General features: G+C 51.8%; 7 protein-coding genes across 7 annotated transcripts; 3 read left to right on the top strand and 4 right to left on the bottom strand.

Annotated features, from left to right (window-relative positions):
* Window positions 1-159: 159 nt before the first annotated feature.
* On the bottom strand, window positions 160-3364 carry TRIVIDRAFT_71550 (uncharacterized protein; the record flags this gene model as incomplete). The annotated part of the gene is made up of 4 exons (XM_014101923.1): window positions 160-366; window positions 442-2925; window positions 3028-3101; window positions 3172-3364. 4 exons carry the CDS (start codon window positions 3296-3298, stop codon window positions 340-342), a joined length of 2712 nt encoding a protein of 903 aa, XP_013957398.1.
* A 536-nt stretch (window positions 3365-3900) lies between these two features.
* TRIVIDRAFT_179564 (uncharacterized protein) lies at window positions 3901-5286 on the top strand (the record flags this gene model as incomplete). The annotated part of the gene is made up of 2 exons (XM_014100942.1): window positions 3901-3963; window positions 4042-5286. The coding sequence occupies 2 exons, from the start codon at window positions 3901-3903 to the stop codon at window positions 5239-5241; spliced, it is 1263 nt and encodes a 420-aa protein (XP_013956417.1).
* A 409-nt stretch (window positions 5287-5695) lies between these two features.
* On the bottom strand, window positions 5696-7638 carry TRIVIDRAFT_149145 (uncharacterized protein; the record flags this gene model as incomplete). Its single annotated transcript, XM_014100941.1, has 6 exons — window positions 5696-5945; window positions 6028-6285; window positions 6344-6435; window positions 6493-6582; window positions 6650-6740; window positions 6800-7638. 6 exons carry the CDS (start codon window positions 7636-7638, stop codon window positions 5696-5698), a joined length of 1620 nt encoding a protein of 539 aa, XP_013956416.1.
* Window positions 7639-10743: 3105 nt separating this feature from the next.
* TRIVIDRAFT_71556 (uncharacterized protein) lies at window positions 10744-13526 on the bottom strand (the record flags this gene model as incomplete). The annotated part of the gene is made up of 3 exons (XM_014100940.1): window positions 10744-11201; window positions 11262-11540; window positions 11600-13526. 3 exons carry the CDS (start codon window positions 13388-13390, stop codon window positions 11184-11186), a joined length of 2088 nt encoding a protein of 695 aa, XP_013956415.1.
* Window positions 13527-16849: 3323 nt separating this feature from the next.
* Window positions 16850-24539, top strand: TRIVIDRAFT_60939 (uncharacterized protein; the record flags this gene model as incomplete). The annotated part of the gene is made up of 2 exons (XM_014100939.1): window positions 16850-17521; window positions 17577-24539. Coding segments are annotated over 2 exons (7635 nt in total), but the record flags the coding sequence as incomplete, so codon positions are not given.
* Window positions 24540-25500: 961 nt separating this feature from the next.
* On the top strand, window positions 25501-26467 carry TRIVIDRAFT_215973 (uncharacterized protein; the record flags this gene model as incomplete). The annotated part of the gene is made up of 1 exon (XM_014100938.1): window positions 25501-26467. The coding sequence occupies one exon, from the start codon at window positions 25762-25764 to the stop codon at window positions 26335-26337; it is 576 nt and encodes a 191-aa protein (XP_013956413.1).
* Window positions 26468-26611: 144 nt separating this feature from the next.
* On the bottom strand, window positions 26612-27199 carry TRIVIDRAFT_26325 (uncharacterized protein; the record flags this gene model as incomplete). The annotated part of the gene is made up of 1 exon (XM_014100937.1): window positions 26612-27199. A coding segment is annotated over one exon (588 nt), but the record flags the coding sequence as incomplete, so codon positions are not given.
* Between the last annotated feature and the right edge of the window lie 150 nt (window positions 27200-27349).

Below are 27349 nucleotides of genomic sequence, written 5' to 3'. Positions count from 1 at the left end.
ACGATGCCAATGACAATTAGCAATAGAACTCACCAATCTCACATCTACAACCGTCTTCCACAGACATGTAAGCAGTGCACCGAATCATAAATCATCCAGTAGCACAGGAACAAAAAGTAGACAAATAGCAAGAGTCTCTATCAAACGCAGAGGTAGCTGCTCGTGACTTATTTTTTTCTTCTTTCATGTGAAAAATTTGCTTTCTTGTGGCGTTCAAGTAAATTACTATACAGCGCAGTTTCGCCTCTCCCCCTTCCTCGCCCGGCCCAAGAAATGTTTCTATACCAGTGGTTCTCACCCGACCTCATTTAATGCCTTTTTATTTATTTAATGCCTTGTTTATTGCTCCGCTTGCCATTCGGGGTTCTATAGACACATAAATGTTAGCCGATACGTTCAAATCAAAGAGGATGTTACCGAAAAAGGGAGGGGAAAGCTTACCTTTCGCAGAATCACCACGCCTTCTAGGAGGGTGCTATTAAGGCTAATGTACTCCTCGTCTTCCAGCTCTGCTCGATCACCATAGCTCAGCACAACTGGTGTGCTCTGTGTCTGCCAACCAGTGATCGTCTTGGGGCGACCAGCCTGGCCGACAACATCCACCGCCTGACCCACGCGAACGTTGACTTTCAGGGGGTTCAAGTCCTCGTCCACGGTAACAAGGAATCTGGGGTGCATGGCGGGAACGAGGAAGTAGAGGAGGTAGTGCGAGTTGGAGGCGATGAAATCCTTGGGGTCAAGCATGGCAATGATGGTGGTCAGCAGACCTGCGGTTGAGACGGGGGAGAGCACCTGTCTGTCGGAGTGGAATGGGTTCAGGGAGAGCGTTCCCTTGCCCATGTGCAAGAGACCCTGTGCAATGCGGACCATGAACAGGGCGTCCTGGTCTCGGTGGTAGTAGCTTGCAAGTTGTCGGAGCAACTGAGCCAATCGAGCATTGTTGGTGCCCGCGCCCAGCATACCCATGGCGAAGATGGCGTTGATGGCCACTTCGGGATCATTGTCGTGACTGTATCTTGAAAGCGTGTCATAGACCTTCATCTGCGGGTTGCTCGGGCTAATCAGGCCCATAGCCAAGGGCACGGCTTTGCGAATGTTGGGTTCTCCATAGTGCATGAGATGACCAAATTGTCTCAGGACCATCTCCTGGCCAATGTCCTCTCCCATGGACACGAGCGCAATACCCAAAACTGCATATGCCTGCAGAAGCTCATCGCCCTTCTTATCATCCGACTCCTCTTGGTGTTCGTTGCAGATGTGCAGCAGCTCCTGGATCTTCAGGACGGCACCGGTTCCAGCCCAAGCGCAAATCTCGGCCAGAACAGCTGTAGGCTTGGACATGGGGTGGTCCACAGCCTTGAGCGTCTCCAAGATAACATCTACCTCTTCCTGACGACCAAAGAAAAGCAGTCCCAGGCCAAGAGCCAAGAATCTCGTCCACTTGTCAGTCAACTGGTTCTTGCGCTCCTCGTCCATCAGTGTCGTCACGATAGCCTCGCTCACTTCGGGGTGAGATGTGCCAATAGCAATGAGACCACAAGCCAACGCTGCCATGGCCGAGATTTGCATGTCCTCCTTAGAGTCCACAATCATGGGCATGATCAGATCAATGACATCCTCCTTGTTGGAGCCTGCATAGGCCAATCCAAGGCCCATTAAGCAGCCAGTGCGGACAAGAGGGTTCTCATGGTGCAGTTTGTCAGCATCTCCCAGGAGCGCAATGGTTGGCTCAGATTCTAGCCGAACACCAGAGTTCATGATACCAATCGCAAGCATGGAACCGGCGGTAATCTCCGGCTCTGAGGCATACGTGTACCTGTCGACGCTGTCGAGGCCGTTCTCAATGTCCCACATCAGCAGTGTGCCGAGGGAGGCGACAGTCGACATCATGCCCTCGCCCTTGGTTTTCCACACCCAAGCCTCCTTCTGGGAGTCGACGAGCATCATCTTGTCGTTGCCGAACCCAGCATTGACAAACGCATTAACAAAGGCGGCGGCAAGGTTATGCCTAGCAGAGTCCAAGTTGGTCATTCCGGCTACTCTGCTGCTTTCCAAATGGCTCTTGTAGATATCCTCGGTGGACTTGGGATCGAGGATGTTGAGTTCCTTGCCCAGACCCTTGAAGTACCCTGACAGCTTGATGTTGTGCAGGCACTCGAACAGCTCCTGGTCATCGCCCTCGCCATCTTCAACCATGGGCATGACAATCTTCTGGCGTGAAATCAAAAAGGCCAGCTGTCTCTTGAGTATGGGGTCTTCCGCCTTGTCAAAGTCTTCCTGGAGAAGGTCAATATCGTGCAATCGTATAGCAAGAATAACTGCTTGAGTAAACTGCTTGTGGGTGATGTAGATGTCGTGGGCGACACGGAGGAAGGTCTCGTTGTCGGGATATGTCAACAAATTCACCATGGTGACCATGTACAGGCACACCCTAGGGTAAGAGTTCTCGTCGACAAACTTGCTAATCTCCTCAATGATTTCCAACTCGCTCATCAGATCCACGGCGTCGGCTTCCTGATTGCTCTTGATAAAGAGCGGCACCAGGATCAACGCCAGGTCGACGAGGTCCTTGGTGGGCTCATCGGCCGTGATGCGCTTGCTGTACACCTCGCCGATCTCGAGAGCCAAGTGCCGGACGTATTCGTGACCCCATGATCCAATGTCGGTCGTAGGGGCCAAGAGTCGGTACTTGAGTGTGTCTTGTCTGTCTTCGTCGGAGAAGGTCATACCAATGACCGACAGGACATCGGCTAGTGATACCTTGTTATCGTCGCTAGGCCACTCGTCGTACAGCTTGGTCAGGGTCTCGTAGTGCGGTCGGAGAAACTTGAGTGGCTTCGGTACTGCTGTCATAGATGATGTGGAGGTCTTGATTGCACTCTTCATCATCTCAAGGGCGGACTTGTAAAGGGAACTGTCGGATTCCTGGAGACAAAGTGGTAAGCTTCCATGACTCCTCAAACAAACGCACAGCTGCCCCTCTCTCTTCTTCCCTTCCTCTCGTCTTGTGTATCCGGAAATACGTACTGTTAAACGCTCCACCATCATGTCCAGCTCGCTCTTGAGCTGCTGGTCCTCTTCATTGAGCTCCTCTTCGGCAGCTACCCCTCAAGTCAGCCGCTGTAGAGAGAACCACGGGATGTCATGTTTCCAAGGGAGTGGGGTATTTACCATCCTTCTTGTCGTCCTCCTTCTTGCCGTCCGCGACAGCCTTGTCATCTTTGATATCATCCACGGCCTTGCCCTTGCCCTTGTCAGCAGCCGCCGCTGGCTTTGGCAGATCACTGTCCTGGGCCATGGTGACGTAGAGAGATTAGGCGTCTATGATGAACCCCCCCAGCAAAGACGTCGGGGGCGAGGATGGATTAATGCGGAGGAAGTCGTAAAAGGTCGTTGACAGGATAGAATTGCACAGTATAGAAGCCCCAGGGAGGTTGAGCAGGTCGAAGTTGCGGGCGGAATCAGGTGGAAGTGCTGATGGAGACTTTGCTTGGTAAAGCTCTGGGCTGGGTTGAAGCGCTACTCTCAACAGCTGCCACGGGCTATTACGCGAGGCGCTGCCGCCTACAGAACGAGCTACGTACTCTGAACCCCAGCCTTATGATCACGTGCTGCAACTCCCAGAATTGGCTCTAGGATGAATTAGGGCTAGCCGCAGCCATGCCCGGCTCTATCTCTGTATCGATAAGATCTTGGTCAATTTTCTTTCATCACAGGTTGTTTGCTGCTTGTAGACCCCACCAACTTTCCAACGGGAACCCCCTCTGTCGAAGAATTAAGTCGGAACAAGACAAGATACCCGCATATACCCAAGATCTCGGATTTTAGTATTTGCCTTGGCAACTTCAACGAACGTATCGGAAAAGCCCATCCTATTCAGTCCATATATATTAGCCAACCATGAAGTTGGACACCAGAGCAATGCGCCATCTGGCGTCCGAGGACTGGCGAGTCCTCACAGCAGTACGCCCAAACAGGCCCAATCTATGCCATATACTTAATACCGAAAAAATCTAACCTTGTGCCTCTTCGCTGTTGCAGGTCGAAATGGGTAGCAAAAACCACGAGATTGTTCCCACTCCCCTAATAGAAAAGCTGGCTCGCCTCCGAGGCGGCGTAAGCGGCGTCCACAGGAGCATATCAGCCTTGGCCAAGGTTGGCCTCATCGCCCGCGTCAAGGAGGCCAAATACGACGGGTACCGCCTGACATATGGAGGCCTGGACTACCTAGCGCTACATACTCACGCCAGCCGCAAGGTTGTCTACAGCGTCGGCAACCGAATCGGCGTGGGGAAAGAGAGCGACATCATGGTCGTCGCCGATCACTCAGGCAAGCAGTGTGTGCTGAAGATTCATCGCCTGGGACGAATATCTTTCCGAACAGTAAAATCAAACCGAGACTACTTAAAGAACCGCAACGCCCAGTCGTGGATGTATCTCTCAAGGCTTGCCGCCATGAAGGAATACGCCTTCATGAATGCGCTTCACGAGGAGGGCTTTCCCGTGCCAGTGCCATTGGCACAATCCAGACATACCATCGTCATGTCCCTGATCGATGCATTCCCGCTCAGGCAAATCAGCGAGGTCCCCGACCCAGCCTCTCTCTACGCAGACCTCATCTCCCTCATCCTACGCCTAGCAAGCCATGGTTTGATCCACGGCGATTATAACGAGTTCAATATTCTGGTAAAGGAGATCAAATCAACAGACGAGGATGGCAAAGAGTCTGTAACTCTGGAACCAGTTATTATCGACTTTCCACAGATGGTTTCTATGGAGCATGTCAATGCCGAGATGTATTTTGACCGAGATGTAAACTGCATTAAGCGCTTCTTTTTACGACGATTCCACTTCACACCCACCCAACCAGGACCCTTTTTTAAGGACGCAAAGAAGACTGTTGGAAAGGGTGGTCTGAAGAGGTTAGATGCCACAGTTGAAGCATCGGGCTTCACTAAGAAGATGTTGAAGGATCTTGAGGCGGCCATCAAAGAGAAGGAGACGGTCAACGAGGGCCAAGAAGGGGCAGAGGAGGACGAGGACGACTACGATGAGGATGGCGATGAAGAGAGTGAAGAAGAGGAAGAAGAAGATGGCGATGATGACGGCTCAGAGGCAGATGATGGCGAAGGCGAGGGAAGGCAAGAAGCCCTCTTGACTGGTGGACTCTCCGAGGGTCTGTTGGGCGATGAGCCAGCCATAGACAAGGCCAACAGCGAAATGGCCAAATTGGCAGTATAGTTTTCAGTTCATTGAATTCATGAAGCAATAGATGACATTACGAAGCAAAAGTTCACTCTATTAACGACCCATTGTTCAAAAAATACCAAAGGAAAAAGAAAATGTGACAAAAGAAATTTTCAGATTGTGATGGAATGATATTTCATCATTTGGTGTGAAAACGATGCTAACGCCGCCAACTTTTGCCACAGCCTGCCATTATCTAGACTCTAAAGTACAACGCACATAAAATGATCCCTTCACACAATTTGACCCCACGTATCGGTTATCTCCAGACCTAGAACATGTTTTCCACCGAGGCGTAAAAACTACCGTGACTGTTGGGGTAAGTGGTCCCAAAAAAGTCCAAAACAAGTAGTGGTAGAGATGTTGAACCAGCCGGCATCATATTATGGCACAAACGTGCAGACAAAAAAGACACAAAAACGCAAAAGAATGAAGACAACATGGATGTCTACTGCGAGTCCTTCTTCGAGGCCTCCTTCTTGACCGAGGGGGATGGCTGGATGTTCTCCTTGCCGGCGCTGGCGACAACGGCTGGGTCCGCTCGAATCGTAACACTCTCATCGCACTCAGACGTGGTGGGAGTCGAAATCGTAGCGTCCGCGCTCGTAGTCGCCCTGCCGAAAGAGTTAGAATTTAGCGAAAATGCTTCGGTTGTATGCGTACGCAGACTGTGCACGAGGAGGCACTGAGCTTCGCGTCTCGTCGAGCGACGATGAGGACAGGCCGCTACAAGAGGTCAGTGGCAAGACAATGTCGACACCAAAAGCATCAGAAGCAAACCTTCGGGATTGTGGTAGATTGCGTCGCCAGTGGGCTTGTTGGTTGTACAAAGCAGGGTTCAGGCCAACAAGAGGAGTGCCGTAAGCACCAATGTTGTATTCATTGGTCCGGAACTGACGACGTTCGGCGGTGACTCTCTTGAGCTCCTTCTGGGCTGGAGTATCGGCATAGCGAATGTTCATTGGAAGACCCTCTTCACCGATGCCGATGCCGTTGAACTTTCGAACGATCTCGTCGCAGATCTCACGAGAGTCAAATCTAGCCCGTGTCAGGAGAAAAGGAGTTCCGAGTGCCGACTGGGGCTTCTAGAACCTACCGAGCAAAGCCGACACCACGGCTATTTCCCATACTATCACGAAGGATCTTGCTGGACTGGATGTGGTATCCAAGGAAGATGGTGGCAAGTTCCTAGGTCAGAGTCAGCCACGCAAACTGGAAGAAAAAGGCCCATGTAGGTCAACGCACCATCTCGTTCAGGCTCTTGGGCAGGTTGGAGATGTAGAGGTTGGTTGAACCCTCATCACCCTCCGCTTTGAGTCGAGAATTAAACGACTCCTGGCAATAGTTAGCTCAGACCCGGCGGTGACGGGTTTTGGAAGAGAGAAAAGAGACTGAATCCTACCCGGGCAAAGCCGATCTCGTAACCGAGACGGTGGAAGGCCCGAATGCACAGTTCAGAGTCGCGAACATCGTAAAACTTGGCGAAACCAAATCTATAACCAGTCAACATCAAGAAGAGAGAACAGGGCATGTTAGGGCGAGCAGAGCTTACCCCTTACAAGCCCCAGTGTTAGTGTCGATGATGGCCTTGGACGTCTCAACAGCACCAAAGCGAGAAGTGAAATGGTAGAGAAGCTCGTCATCAGTGGTGGGATGGAGACCGCGAATGTACACGTTGCGATTGCCGGGGATGCGATTTTCCAAACTCTGTTCAAGAGTCTTCATCTGGCCCGGTGGAGTGAAGACAGCTGGCACCGCCTTGGGAATGGCCGGGTCCTTCTTGAGGAGCTCATCAATAGTACGATCAGAAATGATCATGGGAATGGGCTTTGCGGTCTCAACTGGCGCAAGGCCCGTAGCATTAGGAGACGGGGTCGTGTATGAAGACCGATCAAGACTAGCAACACGTGGAGGATAATCGCGGACGATGGAAAAGGCGCCTCCGTAGTATGGAGTGGCAGGGGCAGACTCCGTAGTAGAGTAAGAACCGCGACGATTCTCAAGTCCTGGGACGTCAGAGTGGCCACGATCAGCACGAGGCTGAGCAGTACCTGGGCGACCAGGGGTAAAGGGCACAAGAGGCATCGAAAGGCCAACATAGGAGGCACCATAGCCGCCTGCGGCACCAGGGTAATTAAGATATGGGTTCTCATTAGAATGGCCAAGGCCCATCGGCTGGGCGGTCGGCACAGGCGTGAGGACGAACTGGCTGTCCGAGTTGACCATGAATGCATGACCTGGTCCCATTGGGACAGGAGCACCATTGTTGGGCATGCTCAAGCTGCCGAGGGTCAATCCATTGAAGTGATTAATAAGGCTGCTGGGATCAGCAGCTGCATGAGCGGCTCGTCCGGTGTAATAAGGATTAGCAACGCCGCCGTTGGCTTCCATTTTGGATTCGGCAACAGTGTGAAGATGGTAAGACATGCGTTTGCCTGCCGTGGTCGTGGTCAGTGATGTGCGGCAACGAGGGAATCGGGACAAAGATGGCAAATGGGGCGATCGAAGAACATCCAGGACTTGGGATGGAGTACACAGATGTGAGTAATGGCAAGAGGCCAGTGACTCAGAACAGCAAGTCCGGCTCGAGAGGAAAAGGAGGTGTGTTGGGAGGTTGGCCGGGTGGTAGTGATGCAAGTGATGAGGCTGAAAAGGAGACAACTTACCCAAAGAACAGCAGATCGGTCACAATGGTGATCGAAAAAATTACAAATGATTCGACTGTACGACGAAAATCTGGAATCCATTGATGAGTTAGAAGAAGAGCGTAGCCAAGGCAGAACACGGAAGTGCTGAAGTGATTGACATGTGTAGAGCCGACTTGCAAATTGGAGAGGTGAACATCAAGCAGCTTGGTGAAGAGTGGGAAAAACGAGAGAGAGAAATGTGTAGGAGGCAAACAAGAAATGCTTCCCAGAGAAGTAGAGGGAGAGTTTTTCATCCACTAGCTGGTATATGGAGGGCTCGAGAAGCGAAGATTTGGTCAAGCAAAGAGAGACAAATGCGAAGAGGAGAAGAAGGCCAAGTATCAGAGCGACTATCGAAAGATATGCTCACCTTACCCAGCCTTGGGGTTACGTGGTGTTGCAGACAATGAAGCTCGAGGGCCAAAGAAGGCAAATGGTGCTACCAAGACAATTGATTGAGATGAAGCGAGAGTAATTAAGATAGAACAAGCTATCAAGCAAGATGAGGGACTCGAAGAGATTCGATCGAGGCAGAAAGCTGCAAGAGAATGACGAGGACTGTGTGATGTGATGCTGTGAGGAGAAGGAAAAGGAAGAAGAGAGGAGAAGAGAAACGAGAGAGTCTCGCAGAAGTAGGCGGAGGGCGTAGACGAGCCTTACCTAAGCTTTGCAGAAACGGAAGCCGCAACAAAATCTATCTGCTCAAGAAAAGGAAGGTGTCGTTAGGATAAGCTATGCCAGGGAACCGATGCTGGTGCTGGTGCAGGCGTGATGGCCGCGAGATTAAAGACAAGAATTACCACCGAGCCAAGAAAGACGCGTGTGAGGGAGGAAGAAATGGCCACAAGGCGAAAAAGAAGCGAGAGATGACGAAATACTCGCGGTGCTGCTTTGGCAGGCCTGGCTGGACAGCTGCCGGCTGGTTTGACTTGCTGCTGCCAGGTGTCAGGAGACGCCGCCAGCGCAGATGAATCAATGCTCGACTCTTGGATGTCCGTCTACCTGTGCGATGTATAGATGCTGGCTGGAGGATATGGCAGACTTGGGAGGTTAGTATTGACCCCTTTTTGCTGGAAAAGCCGATATCCGTATTAGAATTTCTGCGAAGACAAGGGCAATGCTGGCTGTGTTAACGCTTGACTCTCGGCGGTGGCCTGGCAGATTTGTTTCTCCTCACAGCTGTTATCCTGTCCGTTCCAACCCAACTTTGGACATGGGAATCTTTCCCTCCCAATGCCAAGCAAGTCTTTCCTGACCTTGTATTGTATTTCTCCCTAACTTCTATGCGGTGGAGGACAGTTGATGTTATATTCGAAGGAAAAGCACTGCGATGCTCCGCCTTTGTCGAAGTCCACACGTTTGCTTGGACCCAACACGATTTCTCGAACGTCCCTAAAAGGCACTGTTCATCTGCTGAACATCAACGCCGATACTCCAAACATGCATTACCACATTCAAAGGTCCAGCAGCGACATCCGAACGGCGATGGCATAAACCTCGGTGACAAATTACCTGACGTATTAGAGGCGATAAAGATAGAGTCGGGCCTATAGGATAGCATGCAAATATTAGAGCACAATGATCATGAAATACTTTTGACAGGCACAACCACTGTCACGACTCGTTCTGGGATGCACTCCTCTTTATAAGAGCCGCGGGATTAGTGCCGCGTAATATGGGTGGATGCAACACTGCATTACTACGACAAGAGGTGTATCCCAACAGAGTGTGTCCCCTCTTCCATCGATACCGCGCAGCAAGAATCCTTTCTTTTTTGCCCCTCGCTGTCAGACATGCGCACAGGTAGCCGTGATTCACTATTCCCAGAGCAAAGGTACGTTGGCCAACCGGATTCCCGGCCTTCTTGAGACCAGATCCATACTCGGACGGGACGCAACCCCCAGGCTGTACTCCGTACAAAGGCCGCAAAAGGGTCTTGAATCCACCCGTCCGAATCATTATGCCTATCAGCCCCAGCAAGGAGCACGGGGCAGGCGGGAGACTGGTTGAAATTTGCGTCAACTCGCAAGTCACTAGTTGGGAATAAGATTCGGGTGGCTTTGGAGGTCCATTTTACTAAGACATGTTGTTTGTCTGACGGCCGATCCTGTGCTTGGACCGAGACTGCGGAATGTTGCTTTTTATGGTGCTTGTCCAAGGTCCTTTGGCTACTCGTATTGTCTCCCACAAGCACACTAATTATGCTGCTTTTTTGGTTTGAATGGAGCTCTTGCTCACGAATATATCGCACTCGAAGAGCGGACGCCACCTCCGTGGATCCGATTCCGGTAGAGCATCTCCCGTTACTATTACCGATGGGAACTCTCTTGCTACCATACCCTGATAAGGGAATTTCTCTTCTCCATGGCGTTCGGACTATCGAGCTTTCAGGCCAAAGACCGGTCTTTTTTCCTCCGGGGAGTAGGCTGGCAAGAAAGCAAGGAGGATGGTGCAATTCCGCTTGTCTCCCTGGCCAACAAACAGCCAATCCAAGATGGCTTTGCTCCGTAAAGCACCAACCACGGCAGCTTTATAATTGCTTTTTTCTCTTCCTATATCAAGAATTAATTTCACTACCAAGGGTCACGAGCGCCACAAACATACTACAACCAAGACCCAAATCATGACCTGTCATTATCTCCATCTTAGTATCCGAGTTGAATGGCTGACTAAGTGCCGCAATCATGGGCCGAAGTGAGACACTCTGTTCAAGACAACTATTCCAAGCGAATTTTCGAGTTCAGTACTCCGTACTCCGTATCATGTATTTAATACTGGCAACGACAATGCATATGGCACAAGAACAATTATGTCAAAACGTGTGGTAATATTCTCATAATTCGCCAGCCTGCACATTATTTTTTCCACCAAACCATACATATCCAAGCCATCCATCTCTATTTTCCGGCCGGCCAACCCTCCCGCACAACAATGAATAATTACCAAAGGTTCATAAAAACAAAACCTCTGTGCAGGAACGGGCCCGGCCTTTCCTGATATAACCTTTAGATCCGATGCCCAGCTATTACGGATCTATCTAATAAAGAACAAATGACAGATGTTGTGCATGGCTTCATAACGAACGCCGGCAATGTGCTTCGCAGTCGAAACGACCCCGGCCCCCTTCCCAACAAGTATATATTTATGCAAATTGATTTTTTTTCGAGGGGCAGGGTTTTTTTTTTGTCCCGTATAATTGTCCTCGAGAAAAAGAAAAATTGAATCATCTTGTGCTAGATGCAATTTTTTTTATGACCAGACATCCTCCTGTAGCGAGTGCATTAGTTACTGTTTTGTTCTCTGGTGCGGATGGGGGATGAGACATACCTGGTACTGGTTTGCTGCCCTCATATTCTTGACAACCTCCTCTGCCTTGGCCTGTGACACGCCACGGCCATCGGCAATGATTTGGGTCAGAACAGTGTTAACTTCACGGGCCATGTTGGCGGCGTCACCGCAAACATAGAAGAAGGCCTTTTGAGACAGCAGGTCGCTGATCTCGGCGGCCCGCTCCTTGAGTCGGTGCTGAACATAAACCTTTTGGGAAGACTCTCGAGAGAAGGCAGTGATCAATTCGAACTTGTCACCAAGGGCCTTCTTGTACTCCTATAATTGCAAATGATGAGTCAGTGTAAATCAAATACAGATAGACAGGGGAGACATACCTCAAACTCGGACTCGTACATGAAATCCTCAGTGCTCTTACGGCAGCCGAAAAACAGAATGGTACGACCAACGTTGACGCCATCACGTGCCTGTTGAGCTCGCTCCTGAATGAAGCCTCGGAAAGGAGCAACACCAGTGCCGGGGCCAATCATAATAATAGGCTTAGCAGGGTCGGAAGGCAGCTTGAAGTTGGAGTGGCGGACGTGAACCGGGACGTGAATACCGTCATACTTGTTGCGGGGACCATGGAGCTCATAGGACAAACCGAAAGGCGAAGGCTCGGGATCTCCATTCTGCTTTTGCTTCAAGGCGAGCAGGTAGTTGGTGGCGACACCACGGAACGGGTCCGTTCGGCCGACAACCGCGGAAGATTCGACAACGGCGGTAACAGAAATCTTCTTGGGCTGAACGAGGGAAGAGGACGAGATGGAGTAGTACCGGGGCTGCAGCTTGGTCAAGCTTTCGATGAAAGCAGAAAAGGGGATCTTGTCCCAAACCTGTCCGTTGCTGACGTGTTCCAAGAGGCGAGCGATGTTGAAGAGCTGAGAACCGGTCTGTTCATGGAAGTAGTCCTTGTCGCTGCCCAGCTTGTTCATCTCGGCCTTGATCTCCTCGTTGGGAGCAAAAGCAGCCAGAGTGGAGACGAACTGACGGGAGACGGGAGCACCGATTTCCAAGTGGTAGCGGACAATGGCATCGAAAGTGGTCGGGGTCGGGAAGGGCACCTTGGCAGTGGGCTCGAGAACCTTGACAGAGATGACCTGATCACGCTTGTCGGTAAGACCAGTAATGCGCAGGAATCGATCAACCTCTTCACCGGCGTTGGTAGGCCAGATGGCAATGTGGTCACCGGTAGCGTACGAGAGGGTGGAGCCGCTGATGTCAACCTCGAGGTGGATGCAGTTCCTGTCCTTGACCTTGAACAGTTCGTAGGATTCGGCAATGGGAGCAATGTATGGGTTGTGAGCGTTGAAGGGGCCCTTGGCAGCGCCCTCAAGGTGCATCTTGTTGGGCTCACCGAGGTAGACCTCGGGGGATTCAGGAGTCAGACCCTCACGCTCGACAATGCCAAAGACAGGCTCGTAGACGGCATCGCGCTCTTCAAGGCCCATGTGAGCAGCCAAAGCCTTCCACATGGGTTCCTTCCAAGCCAAAAAGTCCTCTTCCATAGTGCCAGCGCCATCGTCACCCTCGCCGGCGGTGCCAATGCGGTGAGCGCCGTACTTGGTCAGGAGCCTGTCGGTATCCCTCACCATGGAGTTGTAGTGTTCGTAAGTGTTGTTACCGAGACCGAAAGCGATGTAGTGGAGGTTTTCGAGAGGAGCGTCTGCGCTGCCCTTGGAGAAGGCGGGCTCTTCTCCGTTGATGAACTCGTAGAACTCGACAGCGTTGTCAGTGGGCTCGCCCTCACCATAAGTGGCCATGACGAAGAAGACAATCTTATCCGAGGACACCGTATCAATAGCGTCGAAGTCGTACTCTTCTAGGTCAGCGACCATGGTCTCGAGGCCGAAGCGGCTCTTGCCCTCCTTGGCAAGGCGAGAGGCGTAGTCCTCAGCGGTGCCGGTCTGCGAGCCATAGAAGATGATGCAGTTTTTGCCAGACTCCTCCATCTTCTCGACAAAGTTGCGCGTCTTGCCCAACTTGGCGGCTTTGCCGTTGGGTTGTTGGGCCAGGCTGCCATAGGGATCCTTGGGCTTGGCCCAGAAGGTGCCTTTTGTCAGGTAGGCAGTGGTTCCCAGGAGGATGACACCCAGGACCACGATGTCCAACGTGTCCAGTTCCGCCATGGTGGCGGGGCTGCAGCAGCAACGGAGGGTGCTCTGCCTCTTCTCTCGTCTCGATCAAGACAAACGATTCGGGCGAATCAGCAAAGCGGAACAAAGAAAGCAAGAAACCAGGTTGCTCGAGAGTGTCTCGCAGTCGGTCTCCCTTGCAGCAACAAAAGTGTGGCCTTGGTCGATTTAAGGCTGGATCTGAACAGCGGTTTTGCGCGGCCTAGTCCGGAATAAATGGACAGGAGGGGGTTCGGAGAGATTGGGTGGGCCGTGGCGCGGAATAGAAAAAAAAGGAAAATCCAGATAAGAGAGCCTGGGGTGAGAAGCCACGGCTTATCCTAACGTGTGCGAGGGATCGCCCTACTTTATTAGCGGGCAAAAAGTCAGCCCGACGTTATTTTTGGCCCTCGACACGAAGATGGCAAAAGGAGAAGTCGAGAAGAAGAAAGGAAAAGAAAAAAAAAAAGTCTGGGTTTGGCTGGACTGGGAGGGGGGGAAAGCCTCTTTTTCACATGGTTCGAGCCCGGGATTTTGGCCAGGCATCGCTCAACAACCTCAGCTTACTGTACCTGTACGTGTACAAGTATATCTGGAAGCAGGAATGCCGCCCCAGTTCCGGGTCCGCCCCGGCGACGGATTACGGAGTCGAGGACAGGCCGTGTGTGAATGTGTACCCTGAACCCGGTGCGAGAATGAAAGTAGCCGACGCCGCTGCAATCAAGCTACCTCTTTAGTGTAATATTCCTTGCGCAAGGCTGTCTACCCCATTGCATTGCATCCGCTTACGACAGTAGCAGTGCCAGTCCCATCGAGATTCTATCCTATCAGGGACTCGCTACCGGAGTTGGCGATAAGAGGCCACGTTGTATCGAGCCAGCAACACGGCCTGGAGGAAGGTGATACATGTGACGGTGAACAAACCAGAAGAGACTCAGCACCCAATGCTTCAGATAAAATATAAAATCAAGGGAAGGGCTATTCAGCATCCCAGCGACTATGAGGAAACCAAATGTCGTCACAAGACGGAGAGGGAATAACTTTCATTACCACCCAAGTAAATATACCGGTCCTTAAATATCCGCTACTATATCTCTACTCTCTGCTATTATCGATGTCGGGTATTTATTCCTCTAGTATCTGCCATCATCACTATACCTAGAAAATACCCGGCAACAACGCCATTGCTACTAGGTACCTATCTGTACTGCAACGACCACAAATACACCAAAAAAACACCCCCCAAAGAGAAAAAAAGAAGAAAACCAATAACCAGGCCTCGCTCAAACATGCTTTGATCAACCAGCCCATGAGCCATTTTTATCCCAATAGCCAAAACACTCCCGCACTGGTCGCATCTTAATTTCGTACCGGTCACACCCTTAGCGGGGCAGATGGTCTGAGGATTGCTGATTCCTTCATAGGTATCTAGGAGAAATGACAAGAAAACCCGAGTACGTAGTGCTTATTAGGTACCTACCTGCATGGTACTCGAATGTGCCCCCCGAGATACAGGCATTGGCCCGTATCATGGTGGTGCCACCTGTCGATCCGCCGACGCCGCCGCCGCGCCTCAGACTACCCTTCCTCATACGAGAACGGCGTACACTGCCTAGTACCTGTAATATTCTGTACTATTCTGTGCCTTTAATTCAAAATAGGTGCTACATCGAACAGGCTGCCTCAGTAATCTACTGTACGATTGCCTGCTAAGATTACTACTATACAGTGATGGGCATCGGCTCAAAAGGGAGGAATTGAAGCAACCCTCCTTGTTCGGGTTGAGGTTGGTTGTAGAAGCCCGTAGAAGCAATCGAACAGCTAAGGGTGGATGTTGATGGCACGAAAGCTTACACTCTATGCCCTCGTGCATGGATAGTAAGCCATGACTAGACCTTGTTGCGGATAACTGATCACTGCACTGCTGAGATCTTTCTCGCTTGGCGCTGGGCCCCCATGTCCACCCATTCGTGCGCAATTGATATCAGGACAAGTGTTCATACAACCGCGGAGACCTCCGGCTGCATCTGCAATGGCACGCTGCCGCAGCTTTCCAATCGCAGATTCGCAGTCTAGGCCGGAAAAGAGTCTCCTTGGCCTTGCGCACTATCCCGAGGCTTCGGTCTCGGACAGGGCGCGTATTCGGGATGTCCGCGGAGGCGACGGTTGCGAGCTTCAATCGCCATTGACAACTCTCCCGAGTTTATTGGCCACCAAAGGACGTCCAACTCCTCTCCGCACAGGCGAGCAATAGATCAAGATGCTGGGGATAGTAACAAGCGAATATGGAGATCTATCGGCTCCCCGCCCATATCTTTGCCGATTCCGATTCCCCCAGGAAATCGCACAAGCAAATGCCGGCGCTTTGGTCACTATTTGCTAGAGGGCACGCGCCACTCGACGCTATTTGGACTACCAAGCCGCAACTTGGTGCCGTGTCGTCAAAGTCCATCAATTCATCGGCATCGAGCTCAAAATCCACGGCAACTGTGCTTCGTGTTGACCTTGCGGCCATCGGAGAGCAGATTGCGGGGGTACACCCTCCCTCCCTCCCTCTTTTTTCCTTTTTTTTTTTCTTTTCCGCCCTTTCTAGGTTTCCTTTTTTTTTTTTTCCTCGTCACAATTAACACAGGAAAGAGAGAGTGCATGCATATAAAAAATTGATATGCCGCTTCTGAGCGAGAATGGCTTCTCAGCCAACAGCCAAGGCGCTACCCTAGAGTACTCCGCATTTTCCCAGTCTTGCCAGTCTCCCTTACATGCTCTAAAAGACATGGTCCAACTCATCCCCACTAAAAAAAGAAAATAGCCCAAAGAGAAATGTAAGGGAGAGAGAGAAGAGGCAAAAAAAAAAAAAAGACCACGCAAAGAGACAAAGATGATGCTATTCAGATTTCGACCTAGCTCCGCATCCCGGAGGACCCTTAATCCGCGGCCAATGGTCTGCCCGCCATCTGCCCCTCCCTTTATCACGCCCGCCGCTGATAGGACCAGCCAAACGCCCTTGCAGCTCTCGCAAGACACCTTCTAAGCCCAGGCGGCTGGGGAAAAAAGAAGCAAAGAGCCCAAGCCGGGCCCTATAAGGAATTAGTCTCGCTCGGGCAGCGTAACGGGGAGCCAGGCTAAATTAACTATCCTGCTGTGTTTCCCTGCTCTGTGCTCCCGGCTGCAGCCGTGTCATCGTACTGGCTGATAGCTCCACGACTTGCTGTTTGGCGTCATCGTTGGAACAGCGCATGCTACCGTAGGCAGATGATGGGATTGGGCCGAGGTCCGATTCGAGATGGGTGAGTAGAGCTGGATTCTGCTTCTGCTTCTGCTTCTGCTTCTGGTCCTGATGGCCAATCCAATCCCCGATTGATTGATTGATCCGATATCAAATGGCCTTGCTTGTGCCGTGTCTGTGTGTGTCGACGGGCGCACCAAAAGCCTCGTTTTTGTCAACGGCTAGTTGCTGACAGATGAACGTGCTCAGTGCCATCGCAATCGGCGCCGGACAATGCCCACGAGCCCGCCAAGTTCCCGAGGCCTGCGGCGAGGCTCGATGAGGAATCCGACTGGGACCAGACATATCGCCCTCCACCTCCAGCCTTGGACCCGGCCTTGCGCCATCCTCCAGAACCGGCCGAAAAGACGACTCCTCTGCCCTTGGCTTTGACATCACCGCGAACTCTTGGGCCTCCCCCGCGATCCAACGTCGTTGATCCTCCCCTCAACTCGGCCAAGGCTACCTCGTATGGTCATCACCGCCAGACGTCCATCGTCCATGGCATCCAGCACTCAAGAAATGGCAGCGGCGCGAGCTCTTCGTCCAACCCGCTCAGTCCTCAGATGATTGCGGCGGCTGGCTTGGGACTTGACCGTGTGGATTTACAGACGGCCCTAGCGCGCTTAGAGGGAGATGCCGCACCGCCCAGGCCTGTTGCTACACCGACTGGACAGTCGGCAAATCTCAGCGATGGAACCTATCCGATGAAGCGGTCGCCTTCCGGCAACGCTGTTACCCCCCCAGGCACGGCTCCTTCGCGAAGGGCAGAGCGAATGCATAGCAAGTCGAGGCGTGACCATCCGTCACGTTCATCCCGCCACCATCGAGATGAGCAAAAGACCGTGGGCGAATATGCCCTGCACGTGCTGTTTACTTCCGTGAGTTGAGCCCAAACAGACGTGACAATATGATATGCTAACGCACGTGGAACAGTTCATTGCCCAAGCAGAAGAAAAGCTGAACGAATGTATTACCACCCCGTTTGATCCCGAACCTCAGATTGACAAGATATGCGGCCCTGGCGTGGACCCGGCCTTCGACCAACTCATTGTTGCCCTTGGCCATATCGCGAGCCCCAAGCCCAAAAACCTGATAGACTCGATGATGCTCTGGAGGAAGAGTAAAAGCGATGCTGCTAACGAGGCGAGGACGCAGCTGCAACAGTTGCGAGGTGGTCAGCCCATGTCACCTCTGTTGCGCAGAAATACCGAACCCGTCCCAATTGGACCGGTCATCTCTAATGGATCTGATAGTGGCCTCTCTGGAGGCGGTATGTTGGCTTCGAAGCAAGAGTTTGTAGCCCAGCAAGAGCGCCGCTCAACAGTTTCCATCTATATCCTCTGCCGTGTTTTGCTCGAGGTCATATGCCAGAGCAGCCTGGCGGCCATTACCCCAGAAGTGGAAGACAAACTCGAGAGTATCATCTTTGGCCAACTCAAGATCGCCGAAAGTGAACAGCTGCTGGCCTCCCCTTTGAAGATGGCCAATTGGAACCTTTTTGCACTCCTTCTTGGACACATGAGCGACATAAACTTTGCCGGGGTCACTAAGAGGTTTATTGAGGACCTTGACAATTCCCTGAATGAGCGTGTGGCCAAGAGTCCCACCTCTTTGTCTGGCCGCGATGTCAATGAGGGAAAGATGGACCTTGTTCTGGGAGGTATGAAGCATCTTCGTATCAAAATCTCACCCGAAGATGCTTGGGAACAATCGTGCGACTTCCTCGTATCACTGGGCCGCCTTTTCAATAGATCTCATGGCCAAAGAGTGAAAACAGCCTTTTGCCAGATTATCGATTTGCTACTGCTCGGGATTGCCTCCAAGGCGAGCAATAGCCACCTGATGCATCCCAAGTGGATGGAGGTCGTGGCAGCCATCGGGCCGCGGCTGGCACAAATGTTTACGAAGCCGCGGCATTGGGCTGTCGCATTTCCGCTCACGGCCACAATGCTCTGTGTTTCTTCGCCTGACAACTTCGGAGCCCAGTGGCTACAGCTGATCCTACCTCTGCAGACAAAGGCAAAGGACCGACTGACGAAGCCGCTGTGTCTACAAGTTATCTCACGCTTGGTGTGGACTTACCTCTACCGTACCAACGATACCTTTCAAAGTGTGGCACGGAAGTTGGATGACGTTATTAAGCTGGTCCTCCCACCTTCTAAGCGTAGCATTGTTGCATCTGATGCCACTATCACGGAGCCCCTGATTCAGATAATTCGCATCATTGGGTTTAAATACCCCGAGTTCTGCTTCCGCACCATAATCTTCCCTCTCATTAATGCCGAGCTTTTTATTGCCAATAAAGAGCTCAGAGTTGAGCAGCTGGACCCGGACAGAATTGTGGTTGGCATCAGGGCCTTCTTGAGTATCATGTCAGATTTGGAAAAGGGGGAACAAGGCAGGCCGCCGTTCCCCCAGTTATACGAGTCGGGGACGACAGCAATCGCAGAACGATTCCCGGCGTCCCCCATGTTAGCACCGCCTCGCAGTGCCTCCATATCTGTATCGAGTTCTTCGACAATACGAGAAAGTCACGTCTCACGTCCCGTCCTCACCCACGTACTGACGGATGGTGTTCGGGAATACTATCTCAAGTTTTGCGAAATCCTTGGAAAGATCACCATTGTGTGCGATAACACATTTGGTGGTCAGGCTGCCCTGGATGAAAAGTTTGGCAGTCCTGGGCCCAAGACGCCAATCACAGAATCCTTTACCTTTTCTCGGCGGGATGAGCATCAAACTGCGGCAGACCAAAAGCAGGCGTTTTACGAGCTGCTGCATGTTGCCGTTCAAGCACTCCCCCGCTGCCTCTCCGTCGATATACCCTTCAATTCCCTAATTAACCTTTTATGCACGGGCACTGCCCACGTCCAATACAACATTGCCGAGTCTTCTGCTAACTCCCTCAAGGCGATTGCTCGTCAGTGCCGCGCGCAGCAGGTCACCATGGGGTTCGCACGCTTCATCTTTAATTTCGATGATAGATATTCAACTATGTCTGACGGCGGAATGCTTGGGGCTAACCATATCGAGAATACGCTACGGCTCTATGTCGAACTCTTGAAAATATGGATAGAAGAGATCCGGCAGAAGACAAGGGACGCCGCTGCCACGGGCGAATCTGAGACCAATGGTCCTGATAATCAAGCTCTTCAGCTCTCTAGTGTTTGGGCCGAAGTTGATCAGGCCGAGGCGCATGGGCTGTTCTTCCTTTGTTCCCAGTCACGACGCGTTCGGTACTTTGCCATTACGGTCCTCCGTCTCATTACCGAGTTCGACAAGGCTCTTGGGAAAAACACATCGGAAGAAAAGGACTCGTTGAGGTTAATTAATGTTCTCGAGAATGACTCATCTCAAGTGATGAACTTTGACGATGAACACCTATCCGTCGCTGAGCGTAGCAGACTTCAACGAGGCTTGCAGAATGGGAATGGCAAAGGCGCCCTCGTTGAGCTCTGCACCAGCGAGGTGACCTACGACACGACACTGTGGTTCAAGATATTCCCCAACTTGATGCGGATTGCCTTTGAAAAATGCCCATTCGCAGTCACAATCTGTCGAGATCTCATCTGCAACCGCGTGCTTCAGATGTACAAGCCCATTGTCTACCTGTCTGAACCTACAAGAGGCCCATATCACACCGGAGAAGGCATTCACAATAACCGCCCCGTGCCCAGGTCACCCACTACTCAGCCAGAATCGATAGTGGAACAGTGGAAGTTGTATCTCATCTTTGCATGCACCACTCTAGCAGATCCAGGGAGTGTGCCGCAGAGCATTCCCAAGGATGCCATTCAGCACACGCGCAAGTCCTCCAAACCTTCTTCGGCTGATAAAATTGTGACGGCGAGAACTCTTTTCAAATACTTAATTCCGCTCTTATCCGCCACGTCGGCATCCGTACGGGACGCTGTTGTCGTTGCCATGGGGTCAATCAATATTCACATATACCAGACCTTACTAGAGGAACTCCAAGGCCAGGTGTCTCGCTGCAACGACGAAGCCCGCGCCAGAATCCATCAGCGAACAAACAGTACCCCCCGCAGAAATCGCAAAATGGATCTTCTGAGAACAGAAATCACGCATGTTTTCAAACTGACCTCGCATTTTCTCAAAGATCCAATCGTTTACCAGTCTGAGTTCTTCCTCAACACCCTGACTGCGTACGCCAAGGATCTCAAGCTCTTTCTAATGGATGGAGAAGTGCAGATGGACTGGGAATTCCAAAAGCTGCGAAGGTATTACTGTGGACTCATGGAGTCGCTGTTCGAAGGAATCAACCGGACCAGCGACCCAACCCGCTGGATGACGTTTGAATCCCGTAAATCGGCATTTTCTCTCATGGAGGACTGGTGTGGATTCTCTCCTAACCAGAATGAGGTCCGGGCTAGAGAAGACAATATGCGGCAGCACCTGATAGACCAGCAATCCTTGGGCGAACGGGGTACGGCCACTGCGGCCATGGAAATTGAGAAACGCAACCTACGGACTGCAGCTTTGAGTGCCATGTCTGCGTTGTGTGGCGGGCCAATCAGCTTGACGACAGAGAGCGGCGCCACCCTGCAGTTTGACATTCGCCGAATGCTTGCGTGGATTGAAGCCATTTTCAACTCGGGCAGTGACAAGATGAATGTCATAGGCAGAAGGGCTCTAAAGAATCTTGTGGTTCACAACAAAGAGTACCCGTATCTGCTGGAGCATTGCATCGCGCGTTGTTACCTGGCTGACATTCCAAAGGTTCTAGAGAGTTACTTCATGGTCACTGTTGAAGTGCTGCAGGACCATAGCGACTACCCTTGCCCCTTCTGGAAGCTTCTCGCGCTGTGCCTTTTTATGCTTGGGAATGATCAAAGCGAAGTCAGATCCAAGTCTTCAACTGTGCTGCGAATCTTGGAGACTCGGCAACAAAGAAACTCCAAGATTCAAGACTTTGATATCAGCATCTCAGATAAAACTCAAGCTGTGTACAAGCTGGCCCAGTTTGAGATCTCAAAGCGACTCGCAAACCAGTATACGGAACTTGCCTTCCATGTCATCTCTGAATTTACCTTGTACTTTAAGGACCTTCAGCCGGCAGCGCAACGAAACGTCGTTGCGGTTGTCTTGCCCTGGATCCAGGCGATTGAACTGACGCTGGATCCCAATGGCGGCCCTACAGCGCAATCCTACGTGCTTTTGGCAAACTTATTGGAAATTACAATCAAGTCCGGGGGCGCGCTGCACAATGAAGTCCAGGCCCTGTGGCAAGCTCTTGCTACCGGACCGCATCTTGGGAACGTACGCCTCGTGCTGGATTTCATCATGCAGTTGTGCCTAGAGCGGCGCGAACAGAACTTCGTCGAGTACGCCAAACAGATTGTCGTCTTCCTTTCGACATCCAACAGCGCACCTGGTGTCAAAGTTGTCGAGTTTCTGCTGATGCAGATCAACCCGAAAGCCATGGTCCCTATTGAAAAGAGGGAGATGTCACAGGCACCGCCCGACACTAGCAGCTTGCCATACTGTGCGGATTTGGCAGAAGCCCTTCCTGTGGGCACAAAGCAGGCCGGGTTTTCTCTCGGTCAGCTGTCACTGATTTTGCTCGTGGATCTCATGGTGTCTCCAGTCCACCTTACCCAAGAGAGTGTCCCGCTCTTACTGCATGTCGTTACCGTGCTTTGGGATCACTACACTCCATTGGTCCAGGAGCAGGCTCGCGAGATGTTGGTGCATCTCATCCATGAATTGGTCATGTCTCGCATTGATGACCAAACAGACCCTCATCACAAGGAATCTATTGAGGAGCTGATAGATTTGGTTCGTCAACATGACCGCTCCGTCGTTTGGAGCTACGAAGACAGCAATGGAAAGGTCAACGATCATGAGAACAAAGTTCCCCCCAGCATGGAATATCTCACAAATGAGGTCGTAAGAACCTTTGAGGTGTCATTCCCGGGAATCAAAGAACAATGGGGTAGGTTGTCGTTGACATGGGCTACCTCGTGTCCGGTTAGACATTTGGCATGCCGCTCATTCCAAATCTTCCGATGTGTCCTCACATCCCTGGACCAGTACATGCTTGGAGATATGCTTGCCCGCCTTTCCAACACGATTGCGGACGAAGACCCTGAGATTCAAGCATTCTCCATGGAGATCTTGACAACTCTTAAGACACTCATCGTTAAGCTGGACTCTGAGAAGCTCATCACCTTCCCACAGCTGTTCTGGACGACCTGCGCATGTTTGGAGTCTATTAATGAGCGTGAATTCCTCGAAGCGGTAGAGATGCTAGACGAACTGATTGGCAAAGTCGACTTTAGAGCCCCGAATGTGAGGAGGCTGATTGCAGAGGGGCAACCGAGTCGGTGGGAAGGCCAGTTTGAAGGGCTTCAGCCTTTACTTCACAAGGGCTTAAGATCGTCGCTGTGTTGGCAGCCGACGCTCGATATCATGGATAAGCTCGTCATGCTCCCCGGAGATGGCCTTGTTGGGGATGACAACCGGTTGTTCTTTGCTTTGCTGGCCAACTTTCCTCGTTTCCTGGACGAGCTAGAACGCGGTGGCCTCAACCCGGAGGCATTAAACACGGCCAAGATACTCCTTGCCGAATCCGATAGGCAAGGTCTCGAAGGCATTGCGCTTGTTCTAGACGGCTTGATTTCTGACCGCTTCCAAATCGCCGAGGATTTCATGAACCAGCTCTTTGGAGCACTTCGCGAGTTTTACCTGCCGCATATGGAGTTTAAGATGATTACCTTTTTGATTGGGCTGCTGACCAACTCCTTATCCTGGGTCAAGGTCCAAACCATGCGCATCCTCTGCCTCGTTATTCCAGATATCGATATGCGCAACCCAGAGATTGCTGTTCACGGCTCCGACCTCATCTCCCCGCTGCTGCGCCTTTTGCAGTCTGAGTTTTGCATGGGGGCTCTCGAGGTATTGGATAACATCATGACCATGTCTGGAAGCCACATGGATAAGCAGCATCTACGAATGAGCATGGCTCGCTTGACGTCAAAGGCCGTGCGAAAGGAGTACGAGCGCGCTCAGAGCCTCTTTGGCATTCCAGAATTATCTGGATGGGCCATTCCAGTTCCCGCCCGGAAGACGGAGGCCACAAGAGCCAATATCCACGCCGCTTTTTACATGTGCCAAAGCGCTGAGGGCTCATCAACCGAACCTACCCCCACTGCGGAAGTTGAATTCCATTCGGACGACTTTCCCTATGGATACTTTGACCCATTGGATCGGACGGAAACGATGCTGTCTGATGAGGCGCGGGTGGATGTTCACCCGGGCGATCTAGTCACGAAGCTGGATAGCCTTGATGACTTCTTTGACGAGCCTGCAAGTCCTCACACGGATGATGATGGACGTTCCTCCCTTACCATTACCGAATTTACTCCCGAGTCGTATGAGACGGGAACAGAGTTATACGACGAACAAATACTGCCAATTCTGCATGAAGCGTCCAATAATAATACTTCGTTTCAAAACGGGTTTGTTGATCGACCTGCGGCCGTCTTTTCTCGAGAGCATGCTTCCAATACAATGACCCCGGGGGCATTCACCGTTGGCCGTGTCTTGTCGCCCCCAACTCGCCCCGGCCTTCACGCTCGATCCATTACATCGCCTTCGGCACCCTCGTCTCATTACCCACACGATTTTGCATCTGATGACGAACTAGTCATTGGCGGCTTTTCAGACGCAGACGACGAAAGAATCGACCTGGGAAGCATGGATGACGCATCGTTTTCGCTAGGGAGCAACAGACAGGGCGCCCCGCAGCCAAACTTTTTACGCCTCACGAGCAGATCTCGGGAGCGGCAGAGAGACAAGGCGCCTCCGCAGCCAGTGCCCAAGATGTCGAGCAAGTTATACGTGACGAATATACCTGGACAAGGTGACGTTATCTAAAAAATCATTGTTGAAAGAAGAAAAAAGCTATATAGAAGTGTTTTTTCTCTTTTCTTATTTATTTTTCTTTTCTTTCGTTTTTTTTTAATTTTATGAAATGTTATGAGGCATGTGGGAGTTTTTCAAGATGAGACGTGATGTTACTGAAAATGGGATATAGATGGACATGAACCTGTATGAGTCACTGACAAGCAAATAATACCCTTTGGCAGTTATTATAAAAATGGGAAAAGAAGGAGGGAAAAAAAAAAAAAAAAAAAAAAAAAAAAACAGACGGGCGATGGCACATGCCTATGAGGATGGGGGGAGGAGTTGCGGAGTTGAAAAAAAGGAGAATGTCGGAGGGAGGGAGTTGGATGCGTGTATGTGTGTGTGTTAGATGCAGATAACAATTATTTTTCTCTGAATGTGAAGATGGTAATGGTCATTGGGCTTCTCAGCAGGTTTTGTGACTGCGATGAAAGTGTAGGAGTTTGTAGATGATGATTGTGCTTTATCAAAGGCCAGCAATATTGAGCCCTTGAGAATACTACTATTTGCAATTCAGCACTTCAAGCCAGGGGCTAGTTTGTAATGGAAGAGGTTGTGTCTATTTTAAATTATGTACATCAACCTTGGATATAAAATCAAGAAGATGTGTATTATCAACTGGACTACAGGGTAATAGAGGTTATCAGCTAGCACCCCAACTTCGGTATCCAGCATGCTAAGATTATGATGGTAGGTGTGCTTTTTACATATTTTGAGGTCTTGCAGTGGTAGCAGAGCAATACAGCTATAACACAAGAAGAGGGCGATAGTAGAAGAAGGCGGCGAAAGTATTCATATTCACATAGCAATTGGACGATTGATCCTAAGGAAAGTGGAGCACGTGACCAACAGTGGACATTTAGGTTGAAGCATCTACCCTAGCACAACTCTAATGCGAAGCTCAACTCGTAACATTCAGTCAATTCATCCATAATAACCAAAGCAAAAAACAAACCAAACACGACAAATAGAATCTATTCAGTACATCCAGTCTACATCTCATCACGACCCGATACTCGGTGGAATTCCAGCTCGAGGGTGCGCAATACAGAGAAAGCTTGATTGCGCGGGGCAATATCTACAATACAAAGTTGCGCTTACACGCCCATCGGGTTTGCGTCATAAGAGACAAAGAGGCCTTGTATCCCATACACAAACTCATTCTCATTCTCGCCTCATCTCGGAATTCGTCATGGCCTCGGTTCCGAAAAACAAGAACGAAATGGAGTCCGCACTCTCAAAGCTCGCCATTGACTCCGCAAAGACGGCGCCTAAAGGCAAGGTCAAGGACAAGAAGCCCGTGGCGGACTCATGGGAGGACGAAGACGTGTCCGACGAGGAAGATGATCAGGACACAGACAAGGACGTTGAAGCTGGCACATCAACCCCATCGTCACTCGCCACGCCCGCCGTCCCGCCACCAACGCCGGCATCGCCGCTAGGCTACGAGTCGCCCCATGAATGGGCCTCTCTAGGCAGCCAGAGCCAAAGCCAGAGCCAGAGCCAGAGCCAAAGCCCGATGGCGACGTCGGCGTCGGGAAGCGGCACTGGGACGCCGGCAAAGAGGCCGGAGAAGACGGACGCGGTGGCGAGGCGGATGATTGCGGCGGGCTTGGGGCTCAAGGCGCCACGGCAGACGGAGGAGCAGCGGGCGTACCAGCGGTCGGTGCGGGAGCAGGAGAAGAAGAGGCGGGATGCGGAGAGGGCGGAGGAGGAGAGGCAGCGGGAGCAGGCGGACAAGGCGAAGGCGGCGGTGTGGGATGATTGATTGATTGATTGATTTTTTGCCATGTATGAATGGACTTTGTTTGGGGTTGTATCTTGGGTGCTCATGTGAAAAAAGACGATGCTGATAATCAAGCCGGGGGTTCTGCCTTGATTCGATCCATCTACGTTTTTCTCTCTCTCACATTCCCCTGCTTCAAAGAAAGGGGGGGGGCTCGACATCGCTCATTACTTGCCAGCGTAGCATGACTTTTGACTGGCTTCAACAAGTGAAAACCCGTGCCACTTCACACCGAGTGAAGCTTTCTCTAAACAAACGGCAGCGGCTCTCCATTCTTCACAAGAACAACCTCGTCAGAATCCCGCTCGTCCCCTCTCTTCAACGCAACACCAACGCCCTCCAGCCCCTCGTCCTCCGCCCTCTGGTTCCAGAGCATCTGCCTCACCACCCCGTCCCCCGAGCAGCAGAAATACCCCATCGGCACGTCCGCCCTGCCCAGAGCTTCCCTCATGCCCTTTGTCGCCGTCCTCTCCGCCACCAGCAGTCCCAGCACCCCGTTCCCCCTCCACCCGGCCGGCGCCCCGGCAAACGATCCCTCCAGCTCCCGGATCATGTGCGGCCCTACGCGCTGAATCCCGGCTTTACACTGCACCAAGACCCGGATGGCCCGCGACGCTGCCGACGACGACGACGACGACAACGCCGTAGTAGTCGCCGGCACCGTCCACTCGCCCACAAGATCGACCCCAAAGTCCGACGCGCCCCCGATCCTGCGCAGCGAGAAGCCGTACCGCGCCAGACGCTCCGCCACAAGGTACTCGTACCGCGTGCCCGTGAACAGGGGCGATTTCTCGTCCAGCCCACGCCGCTTCGCGTCCTCGAGAAACGACTCGAGGTCCGAGTGCGGCGGGGAGGAAGAGGAGGACGGGGAGATGCCGTGCTGCTGCTTCGGCTTGGACTTTGCGGACGTTGCACTTGCAAGCCGGCGGACAGCGGGAATCACACGGGATGCTTTGGTGGAAGCATGGTTCCGGATGAGGTCTGTGGGAGTGGA

Source organism: Trichoderma virens (assembly GCF_000170995.1).
Source record: "Trichoderma virens Gv29-8 chromosome Unknown TRIVIscaffold_6, whole genome shotgun sequence".
In the NCBI taxonomy this organism is placed as follows: Eukaryota; Fungi; Ascomycota; class Sordariomycetes; order Hypocreales; family Hypocreaceae; genus Trichoderma; species Trichoderma virens.
Note: the sequence above shows the minus strand (reverse complement) of the source record. Positions and strands in the feature narration are given on the sequence as shown.